Below are 19,113 nucleotides of genomic sequence, written 5' to 3' on the forward strand. Positions count from 1 at the left end.
AATCAGATTTGTACAAAATTCAAACAGGTGTTAATTTTAAATTTAGTACAGCTCTCATTGGTTGTTTGAAATGTCAAACTGTGTAGCCAGCGACACTGAGAGAATAGCCAGCAGTTCTGAGAACGGGGCTTATGGCTTTCAGAGCTATTTTATATATATAAATCACCGACGCATAAGGGTTGGGACTAGTCTAATACGTCGGTACTTTAGTAAACGTCCGTCGCTGTACCTGACCTAATCCGAGCGGCTAATGTGTCGGCGAATTACGAATATGCGTCCTGGCCGGGTAAAAATGTCCAAATCGTATTTTTAATCATATCTCAATTTTTTCAAATGGAACGATCGTGGCTCATTAGCATATTTGAAAAAAGCATTTTTTTACGAATAATTTGATATCACACACTTGGTATTTCGAGTCAAATTTTCGTTACGAACCGCAAGTTATAATTTCAAATAAACCATATGCGAAAACGTCAAAAGTTAACATTATGATATGACATTCTATTCAGAGTGTTATTTTTGCCACTTTTGGGACGCACCCGGTATATCACAAATCTCGTTTTCCTATCTGAAAAAACAAAAAAATATAGGGGTGATAAGTTTTTCAACAAAAAACAACATAAAATTTTCAACAATTTTTTGGCAAAAAAAATATCATAGGCGTATTTCTGGGGGGTCGAACTATACTACCAACTAAAATACTTCCACTTATTTCTGAGACACCCTGTATATGTGTCGCGCCCCTGGACTTCGTCTCGACCTCCTACCGAAACGCGACCACTAAGGAAGACTCGCTTGCCTTAATACTTAATTTACTATTAAGATAAGAATGGAACGTCTTTTTCTTCAATTAAAATCACGATTAATTAGTACTATTGGGATCGAACAAGATGGGTACTAGATAAGTGCGTTTCTTTCGTCACGGGTCGTAGTCCGCTGACAGAGATAGGCCGGTACATTATCCCCTCCCCTGCTCCTTGTCACTTACGACAAATACAAACATAATAAATATAAGGACGCCAAGCAGAGTTCGATAGGCCCAATTGCCATTTACTTTATCTCGAACTAATATTGGGACATTTCGATCACAGGCGTAGAATAGAAAAAAAATAAGAAGTAATTTTAAAATTCAAAAAATTCACTCGTTACATTTAAAAAGCATTTTAAACTTTTTAGACAGATACAAGTTTCATTCAGAACCTCGCCAATTCGTGGAATAAGTTAGTGGTTTCAATTAGTGTGGAAGTTTTGTTTTCCTTTAATTTCAATGTAAGCATTCAGAACGTCAAAATTAGTGGTTGACATTTTCAGATAGTAGAAAAAGTTGACAAACCTTTAACTTTTTCACTAATTATACTTCAAAATTTGCGAGAAATGTCATTTTGGCCTTTGATTATCTTCCGTCAAGAGAAATTGTGGTTACAATTCAAAACTTGGTTGTTTTATAAGCTAAGTATTAGGCTTTCTCCAGGTGGATGACACTTCTTATGGGAGAACTGGCAATGGTTCGAAACTTGACTACAAGCGGTTTTCTAGGAATCTTCCTTACCGATAAATTATTGACAAGAGTGACAGATAAAACCTTGACATTCTTTCAGTATTACAGTTCATCTCTTTTTCTTTCTAAAGTGTGCGTTGAAAGGAGACAAAAACATTTTTTTGTGACCCATAATTTGTTATTCGAACACACTTTTCTCCTTGTCCGGTCGTTGACGTTGAATGTTGAATTGTCGCCATTTTATTTCTTTTATTTACACGCTGCAATTTGTTTTGCAAATTTAATACATAAATTATTTAGGCAAATATAGGTTTTTGATAAAACTCCTCTGACTAACGTGTAGGTAAGTGTTGATAAATATTTTTTTTTTCATCTTATCATGCTCATTGTCATTCTCCTGATTTAGGTGACAGAAAAGGATCATCAAATCAAATTGAATTTTATATTTTTTCATCCCCAGGACCGAGAGTAAAATATATATTTTATGGATACCTTCCTAAATATCAACGAGATGAGCCATCGGAAGAAAGGCACCATAGTACAAAACAGAAAGGTGATCTTTTTTCTTTCCACTTAGGATATTGAAATTATTATATACTGTAGTTGTGTTCGGCATTATGCTCTGAGAAATATAGATAAACAAAGAACAACAGATATAAAGCATCCCAGAGGAAAAGAGAGGCAATACCTGTACTCTCTCTGATATTTGTGAAAGTTACGGCAAAGTATTGTTGTAAATGTCATCTTTTTGATCGACCTGAAAACTTCGAGCAAAAAAATGACACTTTCAACAATACCCTGACAGATATCAGAGACGATACAGGTTTTTCCTCTCTTTTCCCCTGGAATACTTTTAATTTATTATTTGTTTATCTAGATTTCTCAGAGCACTATGAACGAACTCAGCTTGTATGTCTGAAATAATCGTCCAGTTGGCTTAAAAATGATGATCGATAACATTTCTCATATAATTTTACTTTCAAATCATGATATATATCTTCATTTCTAAGCCATGTATGACGCCATTTTTTTCAGTTTTGTTATAATTAATTTTGTCTCTTGATCTACTTGTAACATTATTCTTTTAATTTTATTAATTTATTGTGGTGAAATTAATTTCTGTTGTATATTTGATATTGATATTAAACATATTTTTAAAAAATGGTGTATTTTTGTGTTTTTATGTATGTAATAATTAAAAATAAATGAAGAATTAAAATTTTTTATTTTTTTAAACTTCCCGCTATGCGTGACAATCTAGTCCGTAGTTCCTACAAGCGATATTGGGGGCGCTAGTAGCAGTAGACTTGTCAACAGTGTCAAATTTAAACGTCAATTTCACTTTCCAATATGTAGCAAGGCGCTAGCACTTCTTCTTGTGTATGTGTTTTGTGGCTTTCTCTGTGGTTACAACTGACTAACGCAAGCTGTTGCTAGGATATTCTATTAATTTTAACTGTGTTTTTAAGACATTGTGAATGATCGTAAACTAAAAAGTATAAAGTGTAATATTGAAACCACTAATTGCGAGGTTCTGAATGAAGCTTTAATGATGTTGATTTTTTCTATTAGAATAATAAAAGTATTTTTAGAGGCTTACTACCGTAATTATTTGCCTCTTTTTAGTTTTGTCAGAGGTTTACTGTTTTGAGTAAAATCTGAAATGAATTGGATAACCTAAAATGCCATCAGCTGATCTCTTTAAATGTAGGTTAAACTTTGACTATTTACATATCTAATAGAGGGCGCTGATTCTGATCTATTGAAAACTTCTATAATTGCTCATTATTTGGATTCATTATTTCTAGTTTACTAAACTGTAAAAAAAGTATTTAAAATATAGTAGACGGTGCATTATAACTTAATGATTAAAAAAATCTACTGTCAATAAAATTAATTTAAGTTTTTTTTTGTAGAAACTTAAAAATGTGAATTTATAACTTAAAAACATACAGAATGGGGATAACGTAGGAGGTGGCAACATTGCATTCTTTCGAAGCACCATCAACAAATTTACGGAAACTTAACAAGCGGCACTCAACATTTTTTCAATATCTTCCGGAAAATGTAAAAATTTCACGCACTGTACTACTAGTTAAAATACTTGCACTTATTTCTGGGACACCCTGTATAGAAATATTTAATTCTTAATTTTGTGTCTGTCGTATATAATATACCGGGTGCGTCTCAAAAGCGGCTCCCTCTATAACTTTTTTATTTTTTCAGATAAACAAACGATATTTGGTGTGTTAGTATATGACATATATGTAAATTAGGATTGATTGACGTATTCAATTGTTTTTGGTCACTTCTTGTTCCACCGGAAATGACTACAATTTGTGATTTTTAAATCGCACCCTCGTTATTTTTTTACTTTATTTGATAGAAAATGACGATGATTCTGAACAGAAAAACATATCATATGTCAACTTTTGACATTCTCGCTTAATAAATAATCGTATTTTAAAATTCAATCTAGAGTACCATGGTTATGTTACAAACATTAATTTTTAATCGAGGAGCCTTGGAAAAATAGATTTGATCGAACCATGTCAAATGAAAATGTCAAAAGTTGACATTTGATATATCATTCTATTCAGAGTGTTATTTTCTATCGAATAAAGTAAAAAAATAACGAGGGTGCCATTTAAAAATCAAAAGTTGTAGTCATTTCCGGTGAAACAGGAAGTGACCGAAAACAATTGAGTACGTCAATCAATCCTAATTTATGTCATATACTAGCATACCAAATCTCGTTTTTTTTAACTGAAAAAATAAAAAAGTTATAGGGGTGAGCCACTTTTGAGGTATAATTACACACCCGGTATAATTTAACATCAATTAAATTAATTTAATTAAATTATTGGTTAAATTTCTTTCTTATTTGTTTTTCAAATATATATATATATATATATATATATATATATATATATATATAAGTAAAATTTATTAACAAGATTTTTGACCCATTTTTTATTATCGAAATCTTAATCTTCTATATAATTACTATTATATTTATTAAAAACGGTTATTCCGTATCATTAATTTATCCCTAAGAAATATATTTATGACTGTAACATCGAAAAAAAAGAACAATAAAAATGTTTCGTTAGATAACAACGCCACTGTCTGTGTGATAATCCAGTTTATTTGTACCTCAGAATTCTGTATTTCGTCGTGGCAATGACTAAAAGCCCATTTCGATATTATTTCGAATTCGAGAGAGTCAATTTTTTCGGTTAGAATTGAAATAAAATGCCATTGAGTGAATTTATCAGCATTCCCGAAGTCATTTCAAATAATCTAAGTGCCAATATTTCAAAACTGTCCATAAAAGGTATGTAAGAATTGTGTGCAAATCCAAAATTTTGACCTACATTAAACTTTTCTTGGGTGTCTTTAAAAATGTGCATTTGTTTTTAAGATTGTCAGAAAAAATAGAATAAATATTGTTGAGTATATTATGCACTAATGAAACGTTTCAGTCAGAATATGTTTACATACATAAAATGAACTTTGTCTCGCGTTGAGCTAAGTTCGTAGAAGAACATAACAGGCTATATTTAATATTTATGTATGTTAGGCGCCCAAATTATTGGCAGTAACAACCGGTATTAATATTTTGATTAACATGCTTTATGGTTTAATTAGGTATTTTTCTTTTGGGATTAATGGGCATTATACGGATTTAACTATGTAGATTATAAAGTTAAGTAGGTAATTATAATAATTAATTCTAAGATTTATGAGTACTTATACACTGAAAAAAAAATTATTCTTTCAGTAAACCATATAGTTATAGAATAGAGAGAAAATTTAGACATATGAAAACTAATAATGATATGTCATGGTTTTTATAGACGTATGTGTTGAAAAAAAATTAAAGTGTTCTTGAATAGTTGTGATTGAATATTTTAAATAGTTTTTTTTATTTGTTCTTTGTGTTTTTTTTGCTTCCGACGACGGGAAGAGATATACTTCCCGAAACGTTAAGAATTTGTTTAAGAAAATTTGTTGAATAATTAACGCAGCAGTATTTACAAAAAAATAACTAATATAATAGCAAAACATTTTTTGTTGCACGTCATCAATCATATCGACATTGACATTAAAGTCTATGAACCTGACTAAATGAAATTTTGACAAAAATGTTTAAATTTGTTGTAAAAATTTAATATACCGAGCAGCTCTTCATTTTACTTTATAGAGCAAACAATTGTAACAGATATTTTATTTAGATTAAAGCTGCAAAAGTTAGTTTAAACCGAATTTTATTATCGCTATGTTGGTCACATTGCGCCGTGTTCAGCAATGTTGTCCTTTATTATTTGACAATAATTATCCTAATGTGAGTCATTATTTTGTATAATATCGTGTTGTTGTTGAATCTTTGTGAGAAATTCTCGTTTTTTGCCTATTTTCGTAGTCTTTTTGAAAATTGCACTTTTAAGAACAAACAGTTCTTTTAAGAACTAAATTTTCGAGTTTCTGTATTGCATTTCTTGAAATTTGGGTGTTGAAAATATGCCGAAACATTTAAATAGTCAAAGCAAAAGAACTTGTAGCTTCCCCGATAAACAATTTGAACGAGAACGTGACATTAAAAATGTCCTTTATTATCCTTGACTGCAGTCAGAGAAGTAAGTTTGATTGATAAGCACATTATACCACTTTCAAAGTTAGTTTTTATTAAATTCTGTGATTATTGGTTTGGTTTGGTTTGGTTTGCACAGACACAGTGCATTAATATTTTAAAACAGTAAAAAATATGACTTTAATTAAAATTCTATCAATAATATCAATCTATCAAATGAAAACGAAATTATATTACCATAGAAACGCGTTTTGATTTTTAGGTTTTAGAAAAAATTCAACTAAATTTTTATGTTTTTTTTTTAATTTAGTTAGTGTGTTTTCAAAAATCATTGAAAAAGTAATCAAAAACAGAATGACGCGATTTATTGATAAATACATAAATGTAGACCTATACCAATATGGATTTATAAAAAATAGTGGAACTCAAAGTGCAGTGGTGGACCTTGTAAATATTATATCAACAGAACTAGATAAGAAACAAATTGTAGTTGCCGTTTTTATCGACTTGAAAAAAGCATTTGATGTGCTGAGCTTTGATATCTTGCTGGATAAGTTAAAAAATATGGGCTTTAGAGGAACAATTTTAAATTTAATAAAAACATACTTAATTGGCAGACAGCAGTATGTGAAGTTTGATGGTGGAGTAAGTGAAATTGAATGTAACGATACAGGAATACCGCAGGGCTCGGTTCTGGGTCCATTACTGTATTCCTTATATGTACTAAGTTTAAGATGTTCAGCATTGACTGCTCAATATTTTACATTTGCAGATGATACAGTGCTACTTTATAGTGGAGATGACGAATCGACAATTGAGTCTACGGTAAATGGGGACCTGGATCGATATGTGGGCTGGTTATTATGCAACAAACTTAAAATTAATATTGATAAAACTAAATTTATGTTATTTAAGCAAAAAAACAAACGGTGTAAAACTCCAAATATTAAAATTAACAAAATTACTATAGAGAAGGTAACAAACATTAAATATTTAGGCATAATAATAGATCAAAATCTTAATTGGGAACAGCATATCAGCCACGTAACTAAACAAATTGCTTCTATGTTCAGTGCAGCGTATCGGTTCAGGAACTATCTTACATACAAGACAAAATTAAAAGTGTATAATGCTTATTTTTTACCTCACTTTAGATACCTGCTCCCTGTTTGGGGTACCTGTGGTGTCGCGAACTTTGGTAATATTCAAAGATTACAAAATAAAACACTAAAAATACTATTTAATTACGACCAACAGACTCACACGGAGACCTTATACAGGGAGCTGGGAGTGTTTAAGCTGGAGGACTTGCGAGAGTTGGAGCAGTGCAAACTCATTTATAAAATAATTAACCAACGTCAAAAGTCAAATACACCATTATCATTTTGCAACAAAAATCATGATCATAAAACGAGACAGCATCTGAACATTTATCTTTCTAACATTACTTCTAATAAAGGACTCCATAATCCGGTATATCAGGCTGCTTCTGCATACAACTCATTGCCAGATGACTTAAAGCACGAAGCAAGATATCAGGGATTTGTACGTAAATTAAAAAAAAATATGTAAGAAAATAGTGTAAATAATGTTTATAATATACTAAGTATATAGAGCTGTTGCATGTGCCACTCTATTGATTTGAGTTAATATATAAATATATAGTGTAAATTTAAATTATTGTAAATAGAATACCTGTTTATTTTTTTTTTATTTAAGTTCTCAATACCAGTGTTTGATATATACACTGTTTAGAGAAAGAAAAAACTATGTTGAATTATATGAACTTTATGTTAAATAAATATTTTCAAAAAAAAATTTTCTCTAAAACGGCATGGAAATTTGGAAACGTATAAACGGGATTAACCATTTTAGAGCAAGCAAAAACTTTAATGAAAAATGAATTTTTCTCAAAATGGCAATAATAAAAAAATTAGAGAAGACGTCCATTCTTCCCAAAGAGATCTGGTTTAAAAAATAAAAGAAAAAGACGAATAAAAAAGAAAGAAAAAAAAAGAAATAAAGAAGACCGAGACTTTGAGTCTTTTTTTTTTCTTCTTCTTTTTAATAATAAAACAGGTTCTCTCTCTGCATGGCAAAGACAATCCGGGGACATACTGTATAGTCTGTCCAATGAGCCAGGGAAGATTTTACCAGACGACATCCCATTGAAAACGACAGGAAACACAATTTTAGGGTGTATTCCGTTGCTTACCTTGGTTATGGTCTTATGTTCCGTTTCTATCGGTTTCCTGAAAGTTTTCTTATTACGGAACACGGTTCCTGAAAAATCCGGTTATAACTGTCACCAAGCTAACCAGCGCGAGAAGGCTGGTTTTTCCGGTTTTGTTTGTCAATCAGTGTCATTTATGTGACAGAAATCAAGGAAATATTGGAAGTTCGAGTGAAATTCTCATTTAATTTCTAAAATTTGTAATAATATTTTGTATTTACATCCAAAAGCAATGGAGGTAGGCAGTAAAGGTAAATAAATTTCATTAACTAAATAGAATGACTTTTTAGGACCATTTAAACTTATCATGTAGCCATATTTTCTTAAAGTCAGGAACATTTAAAGAAAACATGAAAAACAAGACAAGTAATCGTGAATGTTTTATAAGCTATAAAAATATAAATATTGATTATATTTGTTTATTTATTATTGATCTGTTTTAATATTGGACCTGCAAATCTTCACTTGAGCTGTCTAAGGGCACAAACATAGTGAGGCATCTCGATGCGATGCTTGCCAAGATGCTGGCCGCGCTGCTCGCCAGGATGGTAGCCGCGATGCATCCTACGCGAACTGTTTTCAAACGGCGAATAGGTGCGCGTAGGCATACTGAAACATTTACCATCGCCACAACCATCGCCGTTTTATTAAGCACCAGTTTCTGTAATAGTAGTTATTAATTAGTATAGGCTTGGTGCATTTCAGTTAATTTCAACAAATTCCTACCGCAGCGAGTCAATGGCAAAAATCAGAAATTATCCCTATCTATTTCACGTCGCCGTCATGTTGATCGCATAGAATAATATTGAAATCGTGGTTTTGTTATAATATATAAGTATTTTAGTTTTTTGCTAGTGCAGTTATTGAGACAAAAAGAGATAAAACACTCAGGTACCAGGTTTGTGTGATGTAACGCTGTTTCGGGTAGTAAAAAATAAATGAAAAAGAATTCGAACTAGGCGTCGTCATCGTGCTGTGTTGTGACAATGTCAAATGTTAATAAAATGACCGAAAATATGTTAACGCATAAAGGAGAGCGCAATTAGGGCGTTTGTTGGGTGCAATTACATTCAATAAGTCAACTTTCCCGGATATTCAACTCTCCTGAAACAAAAATTTATAGCTTCATAGTTTCTCACACCGATTTGATCAAAAGCAAAAAATGGTTTCAAGCAGTTCGACGAAACAAGTGAGTAAACAAAGTGCTCGTTACATAATCAAAAAATTAAAAAGACATATACTATGAGAGGATAAAATATAATTTGCAATATTAATGGTATACTTTTTTTAATCATCTAGTGATTAAAGTACTTGTTATAAATAAATAAAGTCCATAAACTAATTTCGATTTTGAAAATAGCTACTGTCACTAGAAACTTGCCATGACGACATCAGCCCTCTTTGTTGCCATTTTATTGAAAAATTGCTCTTTATTCAAAATCTGAGCTAGATAGGTATAGGACAGCCTAATATATGTAGTTTGAACGAGCATTTGAATCTGTTTCGATTTATTATAAAAAATAGGTTGTCGTATTTGAAATAACAAGGTTTTTATGTAAAATAAATATTTAAAATAAATCATCAATTTTTGGTACCCCTGTATAAATTTAAGGCAGCAATACAATTTTTCAGTAAAGTTTATTTCTCTATCTTTAAACTCAGCACAAGAATTAATTCTAAAAAGTAATGTACAGGGTGTTGATAATCTATTCCATTGTAGCATGCATATTTAAATATCTTTAAATATCTCAAAAACTAAAGCTTGTAAACATATTAATATATAATAACCCTTATAATACATGCCTTATTTAGTGTCCAAGGATCCAAATAAGAAATAAAATATCGGGTGTTCCATAAGAAAAAATATAATTTTGGTGTAAATCTTAGTTCTGACATACCCTGTACATTTAAAAATAATTTTAAATTATGCGCATGGTCTTCCCATATAATGCCCATAAAATATTTTGTTTCTACATATTTTCGTTTTCGTATAATCAAACGACGCGAATGAGTTGCGCCACCCCGTATATAGGTGTTCCATTTAAAAAAATATTCGCGATCCACTCACACTTTTTTGAGCCACCCTTTAGAAGTTCAAATACATCCTAATACATACTTTATGTCTGGACTACAAAATTCATAAGTTTTTTATTATTAGAACTACAGATGCCCGACGCACTATTGCCGGACCCTGTAGAATCAAGGTTATTACATTGTTGGTGATAAATTAAATATTAGTATTGTGAACATTTTATTCCACCCGACTCTCGTAAAAACCGACTCTCGTAAAAACCACCCGACTCTCGTAAAAAATAAAAATTTTGTTTTTTAGGAAGCATCGCTCTGAACATCTAGGTGCGTGGCGAGATGCGAGGCTCCAGTATGTTTTGACGCATAAATTTGTATATATTTGATTCAGCATCGCCGGATGGCGAGGTGAATGGCGCGTATCGCATCGAGATGAAATGCCCCGCACTATTCGCGATGCATCCTACGCGCACTTACTCGCCGTTTTAAAACAGTGCCCTTAGGGCGCAAACATAGTGAGGCATCTCGATGCGATGCTCGCCAAAATGCTAGCCGCGCTGCTCGCCAGGATGGTAGCCGCGATGCATCATCCTACGCGCACTATTTTAAAACGGCGAATAGGTGCGCGTAGGCATACTGAAGCATTTACCATCGCCGTTTTATTAAACACCAGTTTATATAAAGTAGTTATTAATTAATTAATTAGTATAGGCCCTTGTTGCATTTCAGTTGATTTCAACAAATTCCGACCGCAGCGCTACAACGGCAAAAATCAGATATTATCCCTACCTATTTCACGTCTCCGCGCCGCACAGTGGGCAAAAATCCAGAAGTATGTTGCAAAAATTCTTTTTTTGTACGATTTTTATCAAATTTGGTATAAAGATTCTATGCCAGTAGGCCGTGAACCCTGTCAGTTTTGGCTGACTTGAGAGTGGTTGGGGGTGGTGGAGGGGATTCATAAATCGGAAAAATCATCTTTTGACTAATACAGCCACCAAAATGCGGTAAGAATATTTTACATTTCACTAAATTTTACGATTTTTGGCAGAGCCAAGATGAAACAGACAAATATTGAGCAATTATTACTCCTCCGCCATATACAGGGTTTGTTTTATATATTGACATTCTCTGTATCTTTTTTATTCGACGTGTTCGAAAAAAGTGTCTTGAATAAAAGTTTAATGGTCTCGAATACATTTTTCAAAACAGTCTTCTTTGCATATAGAGGGTGCCTTAGAAATCCTGTGTGTGGCCCAACTTTCTTATTTCAAATTAGTACCCAATTGTTTATTTGATTTTTATTTTCTCCTAAAAATCCTAACTACTTTTTTGTAGCATAGCCTATATATACCTAATTTGAAATAAGATAGTTGATCCACGCCCAGACTTTTTGAAACACTTTGTATATGCGAAATAGAATTTGTTGGCAAATTTATTCAAAACCACTTTCATTTGAGACAGTTCTCGCTTGTAAACATATTAATATATAATAACCCTTATAATAAAGGCCTTATTTTGTATCCAAGGATCCAAATATGAAATAAAATACCGGGTGTTCCATAAGAAAAAATATAACTTGGGTGTAAATCTTAGTTCTGACATACCCTGTACATTTCAAAATAATTTTAAATTATGCACATAGTCTTCCCACATATGCCCATAAAATATTTTGTTTCTACATATTTCCGTTTTCGTATAATCAATCGAGGCGAATGAGTTGCGCTACTCTGTATATAGGTGTTCCATTTAAAAAAATATTCGCGATCCACTCACACTTTTTTGAGCCACCCTTTAGAAGTTCAAATATTTTCCTCAAATACATCCTAATACATACTTTATGTCTGGACTACAAAATTTATATTTTTTATAAATACAAATATATATATATATATATATATATATATATATATATATATATATATATATATATATATATATATATATATATATATATATATATATATATATATATATATATATATATATATATATATATATATATATATATATATATATATATATATATATATATATATATAATATCCTATAATAGAAAACACAAGTTTTTTATTATAGGAGGTGCAAAACATAAGTTTTTTATTATTAGAACTACAGATGCCCGACGCACTATTGCCGGACCCTGTAGAATCAAGGTTATTACATTGTTGGTGATAAATTAAAAATATTAGTATTATGAACATTTTATTCCAAACCGACCGATCAAATGTAAAGTTTCAGGCATCCGCGTCCGCTTCTCGCAAAAAACAAAAATTTTGTTTTTTAGGAAGCATCGCGCTGATCATACAGGTGCGTGGCGAGGTGCGAGGCTCCAGTATGTTTTGACGCATAAATTTGTACATGTTTGATTCAGCATCGCCGGATGGGGAGGTGAATGGCGCGCATCGCGTCGAGATGAAATGCCCCGCACTATGTTTGTACGATAGTCGCGATGCATCCTACGCGCACTTACTCGCCGTTTTAAAACAGTGCACGTAGGATGCATTGCGGCTACTATCCTGGCGAGCAGCACGGCCAGCATCTTTGGCGAGCATCGCATCGAGATGCCTCACTATGTTTGTGCCCTAACGAGTTTAACAGTTTACGAATAAAGTACTTTTCAATATAACTCCATTGAAAAGAAGAAGCAAACGTAAAAGCAGAGAATAGGTACATTACAAATGCATAAAAGATAAATTTTATAAATGAGGTATTGAAATTTAGAAAGCGTCAAAACATTTGGCGTCTCCAGTATTTTACCAAACCGTTCCGCATCAAACCGATGTTTTTCAGGAACGGCTCTTTACCGTAGTTTACTGGTCTGGTTCGCCTGGTTTTGCAACGGAATACAGCCTAAGTGAATTAAAATGACAGACACAACTAGTACTGTCATGAATCCCTTTCGTTGGACAGACTACAGACTATAGATTCTTATTATTGTTTTTGTTAATTGTAAAATTATCTTATCATTTGAAAAAGGTGAATGAACTGAAAGACATTGAATTGTAAACAATGACATGAAAAAAAAGGTCAAGTTCGAAAATTTGTAGATACATATTACAAATTTTCAGGAATCGGGTTAAAAATAATTAAAAATTTGTTTAAGCTTGTGCCAATGAAGCCCTTTCATACAATACCCCACATGACAGGGGTAACTCTATTTGTTATTTTTTTTATTTTTATTATTAACCCTTCCTTGCATAAAGACTCTGTTTTTTTGTGATTTAATTTAGGATGTACAGCTTTCAGAATTAGTTTTTTGACAGAAGAAAATAAATTGTCTGATGGTTTGACACTAACTAATGTCAAAGGAACCTAAATAAAATCAAGAAAAAATACGATTTAAAACTAACTCTTAAATAACTTAAAAACGATTTATTTTAGGTATGTATGTGTATACATATATGTATATAGATGTATAATCAAAAAGTAATGAATTGAAAAACCTTTTCATAAGTGTAATAAAAAAAGTGGGGTTCCTTTTGAAAAAAATGAGTTTTGATATTTTTTTAATCACTCAATTCCATGACAGCTACGGCCAATTCAATATGACATTCAACCAATTTAATTTGAAATAGATAGCCACATGTCTTCTCTTTATGTCGCAGTGGCTGTGGTAGTCACTAAATTTGACGTTTAGGCTATACAATTTTTTTTGACAGGCAGTTTTTTCCTCCAAAAATTTTAAATACTTTTTTTTCTCAAAAACGGTTAATGTTAGATATAGTGTTTGATATCAAAATTCATAAAATTTTACAGATAATTTAAATATGTAATAAAAAATGGCGGTAACCATTTAAAATAAGGAAGTTGCTGTCAACTTCCGGTACTTCCGGAAGTGTCGCCAGATTGAAAATAGTTTTAATCGATAGATCTCATTGTGAAACAATGATGTGTAAAAAATCTCCGAGTTAGATATTGTAGTTTGGTTTGGTTGGGACGTCCTGTATAAACGGTATTCCCGAGATAAAGGGTCTTGGTCGTCTTGGTAGACAACAAGTGACCCTATAACGGAACAATCCTAAAAATATGAAAATTGAATTAAGATTAAAATTGCGTTTTTCAAAAAATATAAAATCATTTCTAAAGAAGTTTTATTTATAACGGTAGTCATGGTTTTCAGTGTATGTCATGTACATGTGCGTAGGTGTCAGTGAATATCACTAACTTATTTTTATCTCGATTCCTTGACTCGTTGGACTGTGTTACTGGCACTTTTTTGGCACGTGCTGTTCCCGTGTTGAACAAGTGTCGCGTTTATTTCACCTAGATATTTTTTGTCGCGCGGTTTACCGCAATTTAATACATTTCAGAGAAATTTATGCAGTGTTGTATATAATACTCGTCTGTTTTTAAATAGAGTTATTACAAACAACAAAACCTGATTTAAGTAAACATATTTTATTTGTATTATGTAGTGGTAATATATAAAATGTGTACAGGGTGGTCGAAATTGGTCTGTTTTAACAGAGAAAACCTATTTCCCGATTAGATAGAGCAAAACCGACATAGATGTCATGGGCTCGATTTCTGAGACACGTTTAACGGCGTAAACTGCCTGTTAATATTTTCACTACCAACTAAGATACAGGGTCTTTTTGAATTTTTTACCATTTGGAAAATTGCCCATAACTTTTGTTATTTCGCCTAATAAGAAAATTCTGGTTCTTAAATATATTAAAGGACTTTTTTAAGCACAATCCAGTGGTGTAGTCAGTTTTTTTTCTATGCTTGATCTTTTTGTCAGAAATAATAAAAAATATAATTTTTTAAAAGGAAATCATAGTTGGCTATGAACTTAAAAAAATGCTGGCGTTTAACCCTTTCCAACGATATAAAGTTATGGGTATCTATTTCTAAGAATGAGAGAAATATTAGATTTTTTTTCTTTATATCGAAGAGGGCCTTGATTTTGTGTTGGCCTATTTGCCTAATTATTTTTTATCACAATTTAATATTCTATATTATTTATTATCTGCATAATTAAAGACTTTTGAAAAGGTAAACTAACATTCTATATTAGTATTAGTAAATACAATAATTGAAATCGATACAATAAACAAAGAACAAAACTAAAAAACAGTATTTTTTGAGTGACGAATACAGTTTTCTAAAAAAAATCATCAAAGATGTTCAAACTGAACTCCTCCTTGTTGAATGCTCAATAAACATCTTTTGCGCACAGAGTTACAACGATTTATTAGGCGAACTGGTGTAATAAGTCCAAAAGCTTGCCTAGTAGCCTTCTGCAATTCTTCCCTCGATCCAATGGTTCTTCCCTTATAAATAAGATAAGGTCTAGACACACAAGACCTAGCAGGCTAAGATATGGGGCCCCTTGTTCCAATCCAATTCTCTCTAAATTCTCCATTTAATAGTTCAGTTGTAACCCTGGCGTTTTAATTGAAACTGGTAATACTAACATAGAATGTTGATTTACCTTTAAAAAATTCTTTAATTATGCAGATAAATAATAATGTAGAATACTAAATTGTGATAAAAAATAATTAGGCAAATAGGTCAACACAAAATCAAGGCCATCTTTATTATAGAAATATTATTTTTTACAAAGATAAAAAATCTAATATTTCTCTCATTCTTAGAAATAAATACACATAACTTTATATCGTTGGAAAGGGTTAAACTCCAGCACTTTTTTGAGTTCATAGCCAACTATGATTTCCATTTAAAAAATTACAATTTTTATTATTTCTGACAAAAAGGCAAGCATAGAAAAGAACTGACTACGCCACTTGATTGTGCTTAAAAAAGTGCCTTAAAAACGTTTTTACAAAATATTATTACTCCGCGAAATACAAAAGTTATGGGCAATTTTCCAAATGGTAAAAAATTTAAAGACCCCGTATCTCAGTTGGCAGTGAAAATATCAACAGGCGGTTTACGCCATTAAACGTGTGTCAGAAATCGAGCCCATGACATCTATGTCGGTTTTGCTCTATCTAGTCAGGAAGTAGGTTTTCTCTGTTAAAACATTTAGGACCCAATGTATGACTATTGTTTACAATCCCGCAATTTTGCGGATCCGCGGGATTGATTGCTTTAATCCCGCGGGGTTGCGGGATTGACATTTTGGTGCGGGATTGCATTCCCTATACCAGAAGATTAATAAATGCAACATTTATGTAGTTTTAAAATGGGACAAAATATTCTAAATTCAGTAAGAAATAAAATTATATATGTACAAAAAGAATTATAAAATGTTAATAACCTTTCTTATTAAACATTTTATATGAAAAAAAGTTTCAAAAACATTAATTTATACACTTTTTATATTAATTAATAATTTTATTAAAAGTAATTTTCAATGTGTAATATCTATTGTACTAGTGTGTTATGATTTAATTAAAAAAAGTCACTTAATAAATAGTATACAAATCGATCATTCATTGAGCTTTGGACGATTATTGATAATTATAATATTTATTATAATTATAATAGATAATTAAACGACCACTCTGTACAATGGGATAGAAAAAGGAACTGGTTAATGCTAATAATTGTTGATATACATTCAGATTCCAAAAAACGTAACGGAAACATATTTGCACTTATTTAAGACTCACCCTGTATATGTCAGTAACTCTACAAACTCTAGTAAAAACTTTTATCTTTTATCTTGGCATGCTTTTTATTTAATAGATACATTTCAAAATGGTTTTTATTAGTTTTTCAAACATTGACAATTTTTTGTATGATATGAAATAATTTATTTTACCGAATTCTGGAATGGTAATTTTTAATCTGTCGCATTAAATAATCACATTCAGTGGATCACGAATTCTAATACATTTTTTTATAGAGTGGAATATTTCGATTGGCTGGATTTAAAAAATATATATATATTTATTTGCCAATGCACGTATAACATGCGTGAAAGACATCGATTCACGTTGCCGTACTTTTTTAACAGTATAATTAGGTCTGAAGCACTTACGGAAATTGTACTTGACTGTCTTATAAAACGAGATGGTAAACAAATATACACTAAACAGGCTTGGCTAAATGTCGCTAAGGTTTAGTTTCAGAGCAAAAGAACTCTCGAGAAAATAATTTTAAAGTATTAATAAAATAAATAATTTAATTTATATACTATAAAGTAATATTATTTATGAAATTATTATCTTAAGAAATAGTTTGAAGTTTTGGTTACACCGCATTTTGGAGGTAGCTAGGTTTTGATTTAGGGTGAGACAAAAATAAGGCAAGTAGGGCTGCAAGAAGCGATGTTGCCTTTGGAAGACTTAAGGCAGCTCTATGTTCAAGTCCTTAATTTAGCCTACAAGGGAAGTATATCCTGGATAGTGCTATCATCATAAGGACAGTACCACAAATTACCTATTACAGTGCTATCATAAGTTCAAGATGGCAAAGAACGGGTGATAAAATATTACAGTTGAGTTATCTTCCTAGCCAAACCAGAAAGGAAGGTATGGTCAAGAACTCTTAATTAGAACAGATCATGCGGCTCTGAAGTAGCTTATAGAAATGAAACAGCCTAATGTGTTGTGAAATAGCACGATAGCTAGAGAAGCTACAACAATATCATTTTGTCACCCAACATCATTCTGGAAAAATGCATGGCAACGCAGACAGTTTATCCAAAAGACCGTGTAAAACCGATTGTAAGCACTGCTAAAAATTGGGGCAACGTGAAGGCACTGTCATGACCAGGAGTTTTAACCTTGGAGCTGACGAACAGTGGACGACGACACAATTGAAGAAAGACCAAAAAGAAGATCTAGACATCGTAGTAATACTCAATCGAATTCAATGGTTATTGAGAATGAGGTAATTGAATGAGGATTGCTGATTAAGAGATCATTTTTACTGGGTAGATTATAGCGAAGATGTCAAGAAATGGTGTTGACAATGTAAAATTTGTGCAGCCAGCCATGGACCAAGCACTCGATCTGAGGGAAAAATGCAACAATATAATGTTGGACTTCCATTCGAAAAAATCGCTGTTGACATTGAAACGCAAAAGATGGATTATTTTAGTAAATGGCCTGAAGTATTTGTTATTCAAAACCAAATAAATAAATGCCTTTATTGGCAAAAAAAATACAATTTGTGGACAAAGGTAAAGTAAACAAACAAAAGAGAATACAAAACAAAGTATAACAAGTATACACATTACATAGTTAGTCTTATTGTTTAAAATAAACATTTATAAATGTTTAGAATGTCAAAGAATAAAAAAATATAAATAAGATTCAAAAATATTTACTAAGCTTATAGTAAATATAGTAATAGCAAATATTAGACCAGTGTTTACAAGATCAAATTCGATTATCAAAATATAAGTCATTTATGACGTAGAAAGCCTTGTCTAATAAGATTTCAATGCCTTGCGAAATAAAGAAAATGATGTTATGGATTTGATTTCAAATGGCATGTGATGTTTGGCATTTTTTTCGAGTTGTATAATATTTGACTTTTAACTAACTCTGAGCGTGGGGTAGGTAGATAAAGATCTTGCTCCGCGTTCCTGAGTGGATAAGTGTGAGATAGCCTTTCTTGAGAAGCTGATACATTCTTACGTATTAGGCAAACGGATTCAAATATAAATAAGGAAGGAAGAGTTAATATTTTTAATTTTTTAAAAAAGTCCTGGCAATGAGCTCTGCTGTTTAGTCCCTCAATCCCTCCCTAAGCAGAGAATATCGAACAGCTCTCTCCTAGAGCTTCAAAATGCGGTCAAATTGGGATGGAAGGGCATATCTGAGGTGCGACTCAAAA

The 19,113-nt window shown here is 31.7% G+C and overlaps 1 protein-coding gene across 6 annotated transcripts in view; it reads left to right on the plus strand.

Moving 5' to 3' along the window:
- Nucleotides 1-19,113, plus strand: part of LOC115885303 (alpha,alpha-trehalose-phosphate synthase [UDP-forming]) — a 92,480-nt gene that overhangs the window by 24,477 nt on the left and 48,890 nt on the right. Inside the window, exon 1 of one of the 6 annotated variants that reach the window (XM_030904167.1) lies at nt 4,739-4,835. The exons of the other annotated variants lie outside the window; for them this stretch is intronic. Within the exon in view, the coding sequence (XP_030760027.1) occupies nt 4,754-4,835 (82 nt within the window). The 5' untranslated portion in view covers nt 4,739-4,753. Of the gene's footprint in view, nt 1-4,738; nt 4,836-19,113 lie in introns of those variants that run through there. 6 annotated transcript variants of the gene reach the window in all.

Source organism: Sitophilus oryzae, unplaced genomic scaffold, assembly GCF_002938485.1.
Source record: "Sitophilus oryzae breed Bouriz unplaced genomic scaffold, Soryzae_2.0 scaffold_379_pilon_pilon, whole genome shotgun sequence".
Classification (NCBI taxonomy): Eukaryota; Metazoa; Arthropoda; class Insecta; order Coleoptera; family Curculionidae; genus Sitophilus; species Sitophilus oryzae.